Raw genomic sequence first — 16380 nt, 5'->3', positions numbered from 1 at the left:
AATTAGCTTTAAGTGATCAGTTGTCTGATTCAAGCACACCTTTAAAGAGTTTCAGACCTTTACATATTTAAAAATGAAAAAGACAGTGGCTTCCAAGTTTTCTGATTGTACCAATGGCAAGAAAAAGATGCAGCAATTCTCAGCATTCTGAAACCCAGTTGAAAAATTTATGAAAGCAACTCAATATATCCAATTACTAAATTTGAAAAAAATCAAGTATTTTTTGAGGAAACAGCATGGGGGAAATTATATATTTCCATAATAATGGAAAATTCACTGGAAATCCCAATTCTAAAAAGAGGTTCAGAAAGAATTTTGCTGTACTCAAGCCTAGAATGAAAAATGAGGGTTAGGGTGTACTTAAATGGAAATGTGGTCTCATAAAATAAGTGTTCATTCCAATGATGGAAAACACAATCATTTCATATTTGCCCATCTCTACAATTTTTATCCATGTCCTCCCAAAAGCTTATAGCCAATCTGCTAGAGATCTTCTTTGCTTTCTTCTAATATCACAAAGATATTCCAGAGAGCATTTAGGCTTTCCAACTGTTTTTCCCTATCCTCCTCTTAGGAAAATGTCACCTCCATTTTCCGCCACATATTTTCCCTGATGTCATCTTTTTCTTTTGTTCTTATTCAAAGTTTTTCATTATCTATATATTGCATCTTGCTCATACCCACCATGCCCCTGCCCACTGCTCTTATTATAGTTATTTTCTTTGTACACAATACATTTACTTGGCTTCAGTTCATGGAGGACTTTCTAAGGGATTTTTTTGAGAGCATCCTGCTTATCATTTCCCATAGAACAATAATATTCTATAAAAATCACATGCCAGTTTATTAGTCATTCTCCAATTGATGGGCTAACCTCAGTTTCTAATTCTTTGTCCTGAGAAGAAAGTTGCTATAAATACTTTACACATATAAATTATTTAAAAATCTCTTTTGAGATTCATGCCTAGTAGTGGTATTTTTAAATAAAATGATATGCATGATTTTATAGCCCTTTGGGTATAGTTCATATCTTTTGATCACTTATCAATGGGGGAATGGCTTTTTATAAATTTGACTCCATTTCCTATACATTTGAGAAATGAGGACTTCATCAGAGAAACTTGCTTCAAAGTTCTTTTCCAATTACTATTGCTATTTCCCCCAGTTTATTCTATTCTCTTTCTTCTTTCACCCTGACTCTCCTCAAGTGTTTTGCTACTGATTACCTCCTTCCCCAATAAACCTGCCCCCTTCCTTAATTTCCTTCTCTTCCTACTTTCCTACAGGATAAGATACACACACACACACACACACACACACACACACACACACACACACATTGAGTGTATATGTTATATATTTCATTTCCTCTTTGAGCAAATTCTAATGAGAGTAAGCTTCACTCACTCCTCTCTTTCTCTTTTTCCCTCTACTGTAAAAGCTTCTTTTTGCCTCTTTTATGGCAGATAATTTATACCATTCCACATTTTCCTGTCCCATTTTCTCAGTACATTACTCTCTCACCCCTTAATTTTTTTAGATTTTATCCCTTCATATTCAATTCACTTTATGCCCTCTGTCTATACATAGTCCTTCTAAACTGCCATAAAAATGAGAAAGTGTTTATGAGTTACAAGTATCATCTTCCCATGTAGGAATGTAAACAGATAAATCTTATTAAGTCCCTTATGATTATCCCTTTCCTGATTACCTCCTTCTGTTTCTCCTAAGAATCACATTTTCTATTCAGCTCTGGTCTTTTCATCTCAAATGCTTTCTGAAAGTTCTCTATTTCATTGAATTTCCACCTTTTTCCCTATAGAATTATACTCAATTTTGCTGAACAGGCGATTCTTGATTGCAATCCTAGCTCCTTTGCTCTCTGGAAATTTCATATTCCACACCCTTTAATGCTTTAATTTAGAAACTGCTAAATCTTGTAATATCTTGACTGTGACTCCACTATACTTGAACAGTTTCTTTCTAGACATTTACAATATTTTCTCCTTGACCTAGGAATTCCAGAATTTGGACTATAATATTCCTGGGAATTTTCATCTTGGGATGAAGGTGATCAGAAGGTGATCTATGAATTCTTTCAATTTCTATTTTACCCTCTGCTTCTAGAATATCAGAACAGTTTTCTTTCATAATTTCTTGAAAGATGAGGTCTAGACTCTTATTTTAATCATGTTTTTTAGGTAGTCCAATAATTTTTAAATTATTTCTATTTTCTATTTTCCAGATCAGTTGTTTTTCCATTGAAGTATTTCACATTGTTTTCTATTTTTCATGCTTTTGGTCTTGTTTTATTGGGTTTTTTTTTTAATTTCTCATAACATCTTAATTTTTATTTGCTCAATCCTAATCGTCAAGGAATTATTTTTCTTAGTGAGCTTTTGTATTTCTTTTCCATTTGGCCAATTTTGTTTTTTAAGGTATGCTTCTCCTCAATAGTTTTTTTTTCTGTTATCTTTTGAACCCTTTCAATTCTCATTTACATTTTTTTCTCTATCTCCCTGAACTTGATTTTTAAAATCTCTTTTGAGCTCTTCCATGGCCTGAAACCAATTCTTATAATTTTCTTGGAGGATTTGGATGTTAGAGCTTTGACTTTGTTTTCTTCTGAGTGTGTGTTTTGATCTTTGTTGTCACCACAGTAACTTTCTATGGCCAGAATTTTTTTTCAGTTGTTTGCTCATTTCCCCAGTTTATTACTTGACTTTTACCTTTTTATTAAAGTAGGGCTCCTTTTCCAGGATGTAGGGTCCATTGTCCCAAGTTTCAGGGGTTTTGTGTAATTGTTTTCCAATATGCTTTTAGGGACATGATCACAAGCACTCTTTACTGCCTGCCCTGGAAATATGAGGAATGTCCCTATTTCACTGTGGCTATGAATACTAGTGTTGAATTATCAACCCAGTCCTTCCTCAGTACTAATAAAGAGAACTCCTGTGCTGAGGCCTCTGAAAGCTGCCTCCCACTCCTGGTTTTCTGGTTTTCCAAGTCCCTCTCATCCTATCTTTGTTGCTGACCTTCCAAGTCATCTTTGGTTTCTCTGGGTTGAGATATTTAGAAACCACCAGTACTATCACTAATTCAAAAGCTCTAGGGCCTGTTCCTGCTTTGCTGGCACTTGAGACTACAGCTGCACTGGTGCAGGACTGCATGCTGGACTCCCACTATGGTGCCACAGAACTTTCCTGTTTATCTTTTTGTGTCTTCTGACACTCTAAAATATGTTTAGAGTCATTTTTTAAGGAATGTGGAGGGGTTTGGAGGAAACTTCCATGAGTCCCTATTTTTACTTTGCCATATTGGTTTCACCTCTTAATGACAGTCATTTTCAATTCTTAAGAAACTACTCTGTTCAAAATCTCCTTACAACAAAACTGGAAGAATATTAGTATTAAAAACATTAGCTTCTGTCTCCAGGAATACTTTGGGATCATTTAAGGAACTCTGAAATTTTCTGAAGACTATCTTACCCATTTTCATTCTACTGTTTAATTCGGAAATGAATTTACTATCAATTTGTATTCTATGACTTTGATATGGCTATATTTACACACATATATACATAAATATACATGTAGAAATGTATATATAAATATATGTATAGAAACGTATATCTACATATATGCATAAATATATATGTAAAATGTATATGTATATTAAAATGCACACACTGACAAGCTCTATGGTTCAACTACAAGCTGAAATCTAAGAAACAAACTTTCTTCATCCATCGAGTCATTCCTAAATATATATATGATTAGGACAAATTCTTAAAGTGTTTATAATTCCTTCCAGGAGGCTCTGCAATATTCCAATGCTTAAGGCTAATGTCATCAGCAAAAATGATAATGTAGAGGATCTCGCCATTCATAAACAATGCTTGATCTTCTCCAAAGCAATCAGGACATATTTGATAAACATAAACCTATTTATGGTCCACGTGATATTTTTCAAAGGGTCACTGGATAAGTTTATTCATCTTCTTATAGCTTTCAAGGAAACTTGAATAAAGACCCTTTGTGTGTAAGTTGGTGTTTTGCTGTACCAAATTAAAAGCTTTTTCATAATCAGTAAACAAGCACAGTGGGATTTTCTAATCTTAAAATCATTCCATTTCAAGATAGTAAAAATGTAATGCATTATTAATGGATCTGTGAGTCAGTACAAACATTTTGGAAAGCAATTTAGAATTAATCAAATAACATATTTAATAAATATAGCAATTAGGTTTATACCCCAAGGAAGTCAATGAACAAAATCAAGTCCCAATATATATCTAATTTATATCAGCAATTTTTGTGATAGCAAAGAATTGGAAATAGAGAAGATGACCAGTAACTGGAGAATAGATAAACAGATTGTGATGCATAAATGTATTGGGATATTATTGTGAAGCTATAAGAAATAACAATTATGAAGAAAAGAGAGAAGAATAGAAATATTCACATAGCCTGAAGCAGAGTGAAGAAAGTATAGCCAAAAAAATAACATGCACAGCAACTACAACAACGTGAATGGAAAGATTGAAAAACAAAAGCAAAAAAAAACTCCCATTTATACCCTCATAAATATCCTGCATTTATAGGAATATAGATATATTAAATCTGATTATACAATAATAGCTAGTTCAGAGATAACTCCATATCAACAATGATGTCAAATAATAATTCAATTTCTTTTTGAAAGAAATATTCATATTCAGCACCAACTTTTTTCCTCTCAAATATAGTATTTGTGATATAGAGTCATAAGACTTTTATGTAGTCTGCAAGTTTTTGTTCTCTCACGTCTTGTTCCAGACATATATTTTCTAATAACACTTCCACCTTTTTTGTACACTACATTTGTATTAAAGTCACCAAATATCAAAGTGCATAAAAAATCCATATGGATCAATTCTTTATAAAATATCCCTATTTTATCCTCTGCAACCAAAGTTTGTGCAGTGGCTGCAATTATTTTCATCATGGATTTCTTTGTTAATACTTTATCATGAGTACTAGAAGACAAGATTAACACATGATCCACCAAATAACATTTTTGTGCATTTTAAGTATACTAAGAATGTCATTTTTCTCAATTCCTTTCTTCAAGGACAAAAAGAAAGTCCATAAAGAGTTATTAAATCCTTATTATGTGCCAGATATATAGGGATAGCTATGAGCTATTTTTCCTACTTAGTTGCAATTTCTATCTTATGGTTTCAGTTTTTAGCAAGAACATCAAGGTTGGTATTATACAATTCCCCTCCAGGAGTGTCTGCTTAAATCACTAACAAAGACCTCATATTTCAAGTAGCCATAGCCCAGATAAGGTTTATAGACAGTCTTACAGGGGTCCTCAAACTACGGCCCGTGGACCAGATGCAGCAGCTGAGGATATTTATCCCCCTCACCCAGGGCTATGAAGTTTCTTTATTTAAAGGCCCACAAAACAAAGTTTTTGTTTTTAACTATAGTCCAGTTCTCCAATAGTCTGAGGGACAGTGAACTGGCCTCCTATTTAAAAAGTTTGAGGACCCCTGGTAGTTCTTAATTCCCTCTGCCTCCTCTTCTGCCACTGCCACCTAGAATTAAGAAGGAAAAGAAGGCTATAAAAATTTAAGGGGGAGTCCTTTTGGATCTTTCTTCTTTCATAAGTTTCCATGACCAACTAAATCATCACGATGTGGCCAATCTACTGTCTACCACCTAAATATCAGAAGCAATTTCAGTCTGTTGCCAGAATCATATTTGCAGCCTTTCCAACATGGTAACAATACCTTTCAGTCCAGGATTTAAGAACTTGGAGCTACTTCCATGGAGTAGGACTCTATCAATTGCATTAAAGGTTAAATTAAACAGTGGTTAAGGAATAAAGAGAAAAGTTTCACAGTTTTAACTAGATCTTTACATTTCATGGAATTTTGTTTTAAATTATGTATGTAATTTTATTTTTATAGTAACATGTATTTTGCTAATGCAAGTTAATGTTAATATTTGGTTTCAAATGATTAGTTGCTATTTTTTTAATAAAAATGGACAAGCAAAATGAAAATGAAGTTAATCACCTTATTAACATAACAGCCATGAAATCATAATAAAGGCATCTTGATTCAATTAAATTGTGCATGCTCTTTAACTCAACAATACCACTAATAGATCTATATTCCAAAGAGATTTTTTTTAAAACAGGAAAGCATATATATGTGCAAAAATATTTATAACAATTCTTGTTGGAACAAAGAATTAGAAATTGAGAGGAAGCTCATTAATTGAGAGGACAACTGAACAAGCTGTAGTATATGATTGTAACGGAATTCTATCATGTTATTAGAAGCAATGAGTTGCTTTGCAGATGATATGATGATATACTTAAAGAACCCCAGAGATTCTACTAAAAAATTATTAGAAATAATCCACAACTTTAGCAAAGTTGCAGGATACAAAATAAACCCACATAAATCATCAGCATTTTTATATATCACTAACAAAATCCAACAGTCAGACTTAGAGAAATTCCATTTAAAGTAACTACTGATAGTGTAAAATACTTAGGAATCTATCTGCCAAGGGAAAATCAGAAACTTTATGAGCAAAATTACAAACCACTTTTCACATAAATTAAGTCTGATCTAACCAATTGGAAAAATATTAAATGCTCTTGGATAGGGCGAGCAAATATAATAAAGATGGCAATACTACCTAAATTAATCTATTTGTTTAGCACTATACCAATCAGACTCCCAAAAAACTATTTTAATGACCTAGAAAAAATAACAACAAAATTCATATGGAAAAACAAAAGGTCAAGAATTTCAAGGGAATTAATGAAAAAAAAATCAAATGAAGGTGGCTTAGCTGTACCAGATCTAAAATTATATTATAGAGCAGCAGTTACCAAAACCATTTGATATTGGCTGAAGAATAGATTAGTTGATCAGTGGAATAGGTTAGGTTCAAAGGACAAAACAGTCAACAACTATAGCAACCTAGTGTTTGACAAACCCAAAGACCCCAGCTTTTGGGATAAGAACTTACTGTTTGACAAAAATTGCTGGGAAAATTGGAAACTAATATGGCAGAAACTAGGCATTGATCCACACTTAACACCGTACACCAAGATAAGGTCAAAATGGGTTCATGATCTAGGCATAAAGAATGAGATTATAAATAAATTAGAGGAACACAGGATAGTTTACCTCTCAGACCTGTGGAAGAGGAAGGAATTTATGACCAAAGAAGAACTAGAGATCATTACTGATCACAAAATAGAAAATTTTGACTATACCAAACTGAAAAGTTTTTGTACAAACAAAACTAATGCAGATAAGATTAGAAAGGAAGCAATAAACTGGAAAAATGTTTTTACAGTCAAAAGTTCTGATAAAGGCCTCATTTCTAAAATATATAGAGAATTGAATCTAATGTATAAGAAATCAAGCCATTCTCCAATTGATAAATGGTCAAAGGATATGAACAGACAATTTTCAGATGAAGAAATTGAAACTATTTCTAGCCATATGAAAAGATGCTCCAATCATTATTAATCAAAGAAATGCAAATTAAGACAACTCTGAGATACCACTACACACCTGTCAGACTGGCTAGAATGCAAGGGAAAGATAATGCGGAATGTTGGAAGGGATGTGGGAAAACAGGGACACTAATACATTGTTGGTAGAACTATGAATACATCCAACCATTCTGGAGAGCAATTTGGAACTATGCTCAAAAAGTTATCAAACTGTGCATACCTTTTGATCCAGCAGTGTTACTACTGGGCTTATATCCCAAAGAGATCATAAAGAAGGGAAAGGGACCTATATGTGCATGAATGTGTGTGGCAGCCCTCTTTGTAGTGGCCAGAAACTGGAAACTGAGTAGATCCCCATCAATTGGAGAATGGCTGAATAAATTATGGTATATGAATATTATGGAATATTATTGTTTGGTAAAGAAATGACCAACAGGATGATTTCAGAAAGGCCTGGAGAGATTTACACGAACTGATGCTGAGTGAAATGAGCAGGGCCAAGAGATCATTATTTACTTCAACAACAATACTATATGATGACCAATTCTGATGGATCTGGCCATCCTCAGCAATGAGATAAGCCAAATCAGTTCCAATGGAGCAGTAATGAACTGAACCAGTTACACCCAGCGAAAGAATTCTGGGAGATGACTAAAAACTATTACATTGAATTCCCAATCCCTATATTTTTGCCCACCTGCATTTTTTATTTCCTTCACAGGCTAATTATGCAATATTGCAGAGTCCGATTTTTTTTTGTACAGCAAAATAACGGTATGGTCGTGTATACTTATTGTGTATCTAATTTATATTTTAATATATTTAACATCTACTGGTCATCCTGCCATCTGGGGGAGGGGGTGGGAAGAAGGAGGGGAAAAATTGGAACAAGAGGTTTGGCAATTGTCAGTGCTGTAAAGTTACCCATACATATAACCTGTAAATAAAAGGCTATTAAAAAATAAAAAAAGAAAAAAGAAAGAAACAATGAGTAGAATGCTTTCCAAAAAAACTGGAAAGATATATGTGAACTGATGCAAAGTGAAATGAGTAGAACCAAAAGAACATTGTACACAATTAACAGCAATTTTTTACAATGATCACTTGTGAATGATTTAACTATTCTCAGCAATAAAATGATCCAAAACAGTTCCAAAAGACTCATGATAAAAAAAAATGCAATTTACCTCCAGACAAAGAATTGATGGAGTTTGAATGCAGAGCAAATAATAGCATTTTTACTTTATTGTTATATTCTTTTTTGTCTATCACCTAATTCATAATATAACTAATATGTAAATATATTTTGTATAATTGCATAATTGCCCGTGTATAACTCATATCAAATTACTTACTATCTCAGGGAGGAAGAAAGAAAGGAAGAGAATTTCTTACTCAAAATTTTTTAAAAGAACAAATATTAAAAATTGTTTTATGTGCAAGTGGGGGGGGGAAATAATTATTTTTAACATTTAAAAAATTTTTGAAGTCATTTTCATTCACTATGGAATAATGTAATATACTCAAATTGTAGAGCAAGTATCTATGAAGAAAAAAAATTCTCTCACAATGAACCAAAATGTGAAGAGTGCATGTCATAAAACTACTTTTCTAAAAAAGTATATAATGGAACTTAATTTCACTAAGCAATATTTTGTGGAAATAGATTGTTGGCATAAGATTCAGCAGAATGGATCTTGAAAGTTAGATTTTTATATCCATCTTTCTTACTTCCACTGTCCAGCAAAGCCCAGAAGAGATTTCAATGTACAGGGATTACTACAGTGAAGCTATATATCTCACTAAGCATTTTATCCAAATTTACTCTATATGATAAGCCAATTGCTTAGCAATTGTTATTTGTTTGATTTAATTTGTTATTATTCAGTATCATGATTTGCATTTGTTTAATTTTAATATTGCTATTAGCTGCACCAAGAAAGGGTATTGTGATTGTGCATGCTATAAGATTAGATTTTTTAATAAAAATTTAAAGAAATTAAACATTTTAAAATGTAAAAATGAAAGCAAAAGAGAAATGTTCTTCTTACCGTATAAAACATATTTTAGCTGGAGAGTTTTTTCCACCTCTTCTGGTATACGTTTATATGTAAGGGAACAAGTATAAATTCCACTCATCTCTTCAGTGAAGTTATGGAATATAAGGCTTCCTGTTGATGTTACTTTTACAGAGGAATTGTCTAATAAAGAAATAAATATAGTTCTTAACCACTGAATTTTGATCTAATTTCTTAGGATAAACTACCAAAGTAAAATTCCAATCAATCTAAAACTGTCAATATTCAACTGCAAAGATTCTAGCACTGGGCTGGATATCAGAAGGTAAACGAAAGGAAGAAACTGATTATTAAGTCTGTCAGCTAAGGAGATCTTGCTTCCCTCATAATGTAAGTTTATTAATCAAGCAGCTCTATGGGCTATAAGGAGAAAGAGCAATTAAGTATTTGTTGAGCTTCTATGATGTGTTAAGAAAATCAAAGACACAATCTCCTAAGGAATTTATAGCCTATTTGAAATGAATATATATGTATTTTAAAGAATCAAATGTCAAGTGCAAAAGAAATACCTTCCTCACTACTAGGGCTATAATAACAAAGCAATGCTTGCCTCATAAGATATTAAACTCTTGAAACTGAAGATACTAGAGGCTAAAAATGATGATGACATAGGATGGATTCCTATATTTTTTTTTTGAGAGCAAAGATTGGATGATCAATAAAGTCCCTTCCAAATCTTTATAATTACTATTTGGATCATCAAAATGGAAGTCAGTAATATTGCTTCAGATAACCATTTTTTTAGATAATAAAATGTTTAGCTATCAATTTGATATACCATACCCATAAAAATTAACTGTTAGAATTCATTTCAGATGATACTCAAAATATTTTCTGATTCTAATTTTCAAATGATGCACTTAATGTGTTTAATAACAAACTTTAAGAGAAGCATCAAAGCATAATGATTAGTGTCACTCAAAATCAAGAATACATAGGTTCCAGTCCCACCTCTGACATATACTAGCTTTTAGATCATGAGAACATTGAATCTCTCAAAGTTGAAAGAAAGTCCCAAAGATTATAAGCTTTATATCAAATGCAAATCTTCATTGGTAGAAGTTCCTCAGGGGGAGTATCCTCCATCAGTGAAATTACTGGTCTACAGGGGATATAGGAAGAAAAAAATTAAAAGTCCTTTGGTATCAAGATGGAATCAATGAGATATGTTCAGTAAATACAACCCTGTCATGATTGAAGCCTAAATCAAGGCGAGTTTTAAGTAAAAGAAAACATTAATGACTCAAAAGAATTTTTGAATATGGGTGTACCAAGAAATTTTTTGCTGACGGAAGATGAATACGAAGACCTTTATTTCTGCTGCATAGTGAATTAGTTAAGCTGACCAAAAGCCATGACCAAAAGGAGTAAAATTGCTTTAAAATTATTGTTTTTTGCTATTTTATATTTATATTTACATTCTAACATCATTTTGGAAACCTGTCTCTAATAAATTTATTACTTCTGTCAGAAGTTTCTTTAGGATAGTTCAGTACTCTAAATTATTGGGGATTTGGGTGAATTTTTAAAACTTATTTTTCTTACCAGAAATAGCATTTTTTAAACTTAATTAGTTGAAAGATTAGCAGGCAATTTGATGCTGAAGGTAAAGTGAGCTCTATTCATTTAAAAAAATGCAATAAAGTTTATCGCTGGTTAATGGTTTTGAAATCAATGGTTTCAGTTATGAATGTGTTAAAAACTGCATATAAAACTGATTTAGTTACTTAAGATTTCAAGAGGAAACTAAACCAGAATTTCTTGTCTCAGGCTACTTTCTGTTTTACAAGCTGATTTTTGAGGTCCCTATTTGAGGGTTTCTCATATACAAAGCACTGTCCTAGATGTAGAAGGAGATTTCTACTATCTGCACATTCCATAGTCTCTGCTATACTTAGTGCCTAGGAAAAAAATTTCTAAAAAACAAAAAGAAAAACGAAAACAAAAACACAAAAGTCTAAAGATTTTTATCTTTCCTATTAGGTAATAGTAATGAAAGAAACTCTACACCAAAATGAAGTATCTGATGAGTGAAAGAACCATTTTTTATTTCTTTTCTGTTTGCTGTGATTTTTCCTTATTATTAATTTGACATTATTCACTTTTTTTAATCAGAATTCTGGTTTAATTTGCCATTAATCTTTTGAAAGTGGCAACTGCATATTGTTTATCATTTCTTTATAGTGTTTTTGTTTTTCAATGTGCCTATTTCTACTCCAAATTTCAAGATAACCTTTTTTGTGCTTACTTTTAATGTGCTGATTATCTCATTTTTAATTATATTAAGTTCATTAATTCTATTTTCTATTTTGATTATTTATTTTTGAAATCATAGAATTGCTTTAACTGCATCCTATACATTTTGAAATAATGCTTAGTAATTTTTCTATTTGATGTAAATGTCCTTTTTATATTTGTTCTTTAAAGTATTCAGGATGCTTCTCAACCAACATGAAACTTTGTTTTGCTCATGTTCCCTATTTCATTATATTACAATCTATAAAGAATGGGTTTAGTATTTTTATTGTTTTAACATTTGTAAATTTTTTGTATCTAAGCACATTTTTTTGCATGTGGTTCAATGACACAATGTATAGACTTTTTTTTTCACATTTCTTAGAAATCCTAGTCTTTCAGATCTAAGTGCTCCAAAAGTTTGTTACATTTTTTAAAATCTTTCTCTTAGACATTCATATGTGAAGAAGAAATATTACAATTTCTATAATTATTTTTATAATTTGAACCTCTTCACAATTAATATTTCATTTATAACGTTGGTCACTAAAATTAGTAAATTTATTCATTAGTACAATGTGGCTTCCTTGCTTATATATATGGATAGTATCATTCAATTTTTTTTTTATTTTACATGTTATTGTGATTTAAACTTTTTTGGAATTATTTGATGCACACTAAATTTTGTTTCAGTTTCTCTTTTTTTAAATGCGTTATGTTTCTGTTTATAGATAGAAAAGTTTTAAACTGCTAAAGACACTATTTTTCTGGTGTACAATATATTGCTGGATTTTGCTTTTTTATCCTCTCTACATGTTTTTGATTACTTTTATTTAAAGTTACAATTGTTAATATTGTAATTTTCTTCACCTGTTTCTTTTGCATCAATTTTTCTTCCCTTCTCCTTTAAGTCATTAATTTGTCTCCAAAGTATTGTTACTATATTTTGATCTTTTTTAATATTACTTTTTATTTTTAATTGATTTTTTACATAACCTTTATTTCTGATATCTCTCTTCTTCCTCTTCCATAATTAGAAAGTCATCTTTGTTTCAAACCATTAAAAATAAGGCTTTTGAAAAACAATTCTGCAAAGCTAACCAACACATCAACCAAGTGTAACTGTACAAAGACTACTATCTTGATTCTCCTACTCCTTCTTAGTCTCCTTTGCTAAATCCTCATACCACTCATTCCCACTAAGCATGGGCATGTCCCACAGGACTTTGTACTGTGTCCTCTTCTCTGCTCCCTGTCTTCTACTCCCTTGTCAATCTCATTAGCTCTAGTAAATTTATTATTTCTGTGCTGGTGATTCTCAAAGCTACCAATCCTCTCAAACTCTCAGCTGATCTCTAGTCTTGCATCATCAACTGCCTTTCAGACATTTACTATTTATTGTCCAGTTAACATTTTAAATTTAACATAACCAAAAAAACCTCATTTATATGTTACTGCATCTATAGATCTTAAAGCATCTTCCTATTTTCTTCTGAAATTTTTCTTAGGAATATCTATTCAGGAAATAGTGCAATCACATGGAAGCTGTGTTTTATTATTCTGTTTCTGGTTGTATGAGCCTCTACCACCACCACTACTTGGACATCTTTCAGGATTCTTACTCCCTCTCTTGGGAGAGATAATGTCCAAAAATGTACAAACATTGCTTAGGGTATATGGCTCCCTAAATGTACACTGAACCAGGATTTTATTGCAAATACATACACATGAAGAAACATACATTTATGTATATTGTGTATATATATATATATATATATATATACATATGTAATATCAACTCTTCTATAAAATTATTCTTTAATGACAGTCTTTCAGTGATCTGCTCTCTAATTCCCTTATTCTTTATTCAAGTTTCCCATAACCTCTACTCTGGTTGAGACACTAAAGTAATTATATTTCACATTTCATCTTGGTAGTGGAGGTTGGTAGAAGAGAATGACCTATCTCTTCTGCCATTTTTTCCCTTTCCCTCTTTGTATAATATCTCAATCTGATGGCCATAAAATATACTGATTCACTTATAGTGAGTCAAGGAATTTAGTCCACAGATTATTAATTCTCTCTTTCCCTTTTTCAGATCTTTAAAAGTTTCCCTTAAATTCATAGATTCTTAGGTTCTCATAATGCCTTAGTATCTCTGTTCTTTCTTTCCACCAAAAATAAGTTCCTTAAACAATCACCACAACAACATCAATAATACCAACAACAACCCAATACAGACATATCTCGGTTTTTTTGCATTTCACTTTATTGTGCTTAGCAGATACTACATTTTTTGCAAAGTGAAGGTTTGTGGCAAAACTGCTTCAGGCAAGTCTATCTGGGACATTTTCTCAACAGCATGTGATCACATCATGTCTTTGTGTTACATTTTGGTAATTCTCTCACTATTTCAAACTTTTTCATTATTGTTATATCTGTCATGGTGATCTGTGATCAACAAACTTTGATGTTATTATAATTGTTTTGAGGTACCACAAATGATAAATGCGTGTTCTAACTGCTCCATTGACCAGCTGTGCCTGGCTTTGTCCCTCCCCTTGGGTCTCACCATTCTATGAGACAAAATATTGAAATTGAACCAACTAATAGCTCTACAATGGCCTCAAAGTATTCAAGTGGAAGGAAGAATCAATCAATGGGGCAAACTTCATTACTGTCTTATTTTAAGAAATTGCCTTAACCATCCCAACTTTCAGCAAAACACCAGCTTGATCAGTCAGTAACCATCAACATTAAGTCAAGATCCTGTACCAGAAAAAAGATTACACCTCACCAAAGGCTCAGATAATATAGCATGTATTTTAATTAGTTATGTACAATGTCTTTTTAAACATATTATTGCATACTTAATAAATTTAATAGTGTGAACATGATTTTTATGTACATAAAATTCAGGTGACCCACTTTATCTCAATATTCACTGTATTACAATGGTCTAGAAATGAGCCCACAATGTCGCCAAGGTATGCTTATTAAAAATCAGTTTATTTCCATAGCAAATCTTTTCATTGAGAATCAAAGTTGGCTTCTTGTGATTCTGTTGTTCAGAGCTATTTGCTCACCTTTGTTTTTCTTTTTTTCTCCTTTTTTAACAGAAATGCCTTAAATGCCTTTCTGGCTTAAAAGTCCAGCTTTTCATTGTTGACTAGCATTGGTTTTACATTATGTTATTTAAGATAGAAGTTTGAGTACCTTGATTTTAGGAAATGTTATTCTCTTCTTTGTTGTATTTTCTTCTGACTACATGATGATTCTGGATTATTTGAATTGCCTTTCCTTTATATTTGAAAGTCTTTATCCTGGCTGATTCCAAAATGTTTGTAACTGAAATAATGAAATTTAAGCACTTCATGCCCAAGAATTTGATGCATTTTTTTCTTTTTCATCTGTGATTTCTATTAATCAGTTATTTCATATCTATTCAAAAGTTTGAAGTTTTCTTGTATTGTCTCTTACATAGTGGTGTTCAGGCTTGTTTATTGTTTTGTTTTGTTTTGTTTTTTCTTTAATCTGTCTGGGAGTACTAATATTCATAAGTTATCTGCAGGCTTACTGTCTTCAAGGTTGGTTATTTTAATTTCTATAGAAGTCATGTATTATTTTGGCATTGCTGGCTTTTGCTTCTCTTCTGCCCAATATTTTGCATGTCAGTATTTTATGAATTCTAAATCTGCTTTGGAAAAAGTTTTCTTTATGCTTTTAATTTTTCATATTCCACTATTTGCATTTTTTGAATTTTACTTTGAGCTATTATTTCCTATGTAAAATCATTCCTAACGTCTTCATTAAAAAAAGTTTTATTTTGCTTTTAAGGCAATTTTGGGAATTTCTTGCTGTTATAAGAATTAAGTGATTGTCTGCAGAATTACCTTTTCATTGGACAATTTTGGTTTGTTGTCCTTAATATTATAGTAACTGATCCATGTGCTCTGGCTTCTTTTTGAGATTTTATTCATTCTTCCATTTGTCTTCAGTATACTCTGTTGGTTTATTTATTTATGAGTTATTTTTTCCATGGAACTGCACTTTCAACTCTCCTCATTTGTTCCCAACCACTTGTTTCTGGCCTCTCCCTCTTACAGTTTATCCTTCCATATTCCACTGATGCACAGAACCCAAGAAGTAAACCTATTGGTTCCCCCCCAATCTCTTTGTATGGAGGGACATGAGGTGGGTTATGCTTATATCCCTACTCAGTAATCTCCAGGAGTATATGACTTGACCCAGTTGACTTTCTAGTTCCCATTTTCTCAGTCATAGTCATTTTTTACTCTCTAACTTATATCTCTCTGCTATAATTTGCAGTGCCTGCGTTTCCTTTCTCTTCTACCTCACTCTCTTTTCCTTCTTAAAGGATTTACCAGGTTTGGCAAATCCAATGGAGGTTGACTCTTATACAGTATGAGTTTGGCAATGGAATGGAAGAAGGTTTAGGGGCAAAAGAGTTCAGGCTAAATAAATTTCATGGAAATAATGGGCAAGGATTCCAAAATCTGAATCCTAAGTCAAA

The 16380-nt window shown here is 32.0% G+C and overlaps 1 protein-coding gene across 1 annotated transcript in view; it reads right to left on the bottom strand.

Moving 5' to 3' along the window:
- ZPBP (zona pellucida binding protein) overlaps positions 1 to 16380 on the bottom strand; it is a 125242-nt gene that overhangs the window by 85178 nt on the left and 23684 nt on the right. Inside the window, exon 5 of the mRNA XM_031965484.1 lies at positions 9585 to 9734. Coding sequence (XP_031821344.1) covers positions 9585 to 9734 — 150 coding nt within the window. The remainder of the gene's footprint in view (positions 1 to 9584; positions 9735 to 16380) is intronic.

This window comes from Sarcophilus harrisii, chromosome 1 (genome assembly GCF_902635505.1).
Source record: "Sarcophilus harrisii chromosome 1, mSarHar1.11, whole genome shotgun sequence".
NCBI lineage: Eukaryota > Metazoa > Chordata > Mammalia > Dasyuromorphia > Dasyuridae > Sarcophilus > Sarcophilus harrisii.
Note: the sequence above shows the minus strand (reverse complement) of the source record. Positions and strands in the feature narration are given on the sequence as shown.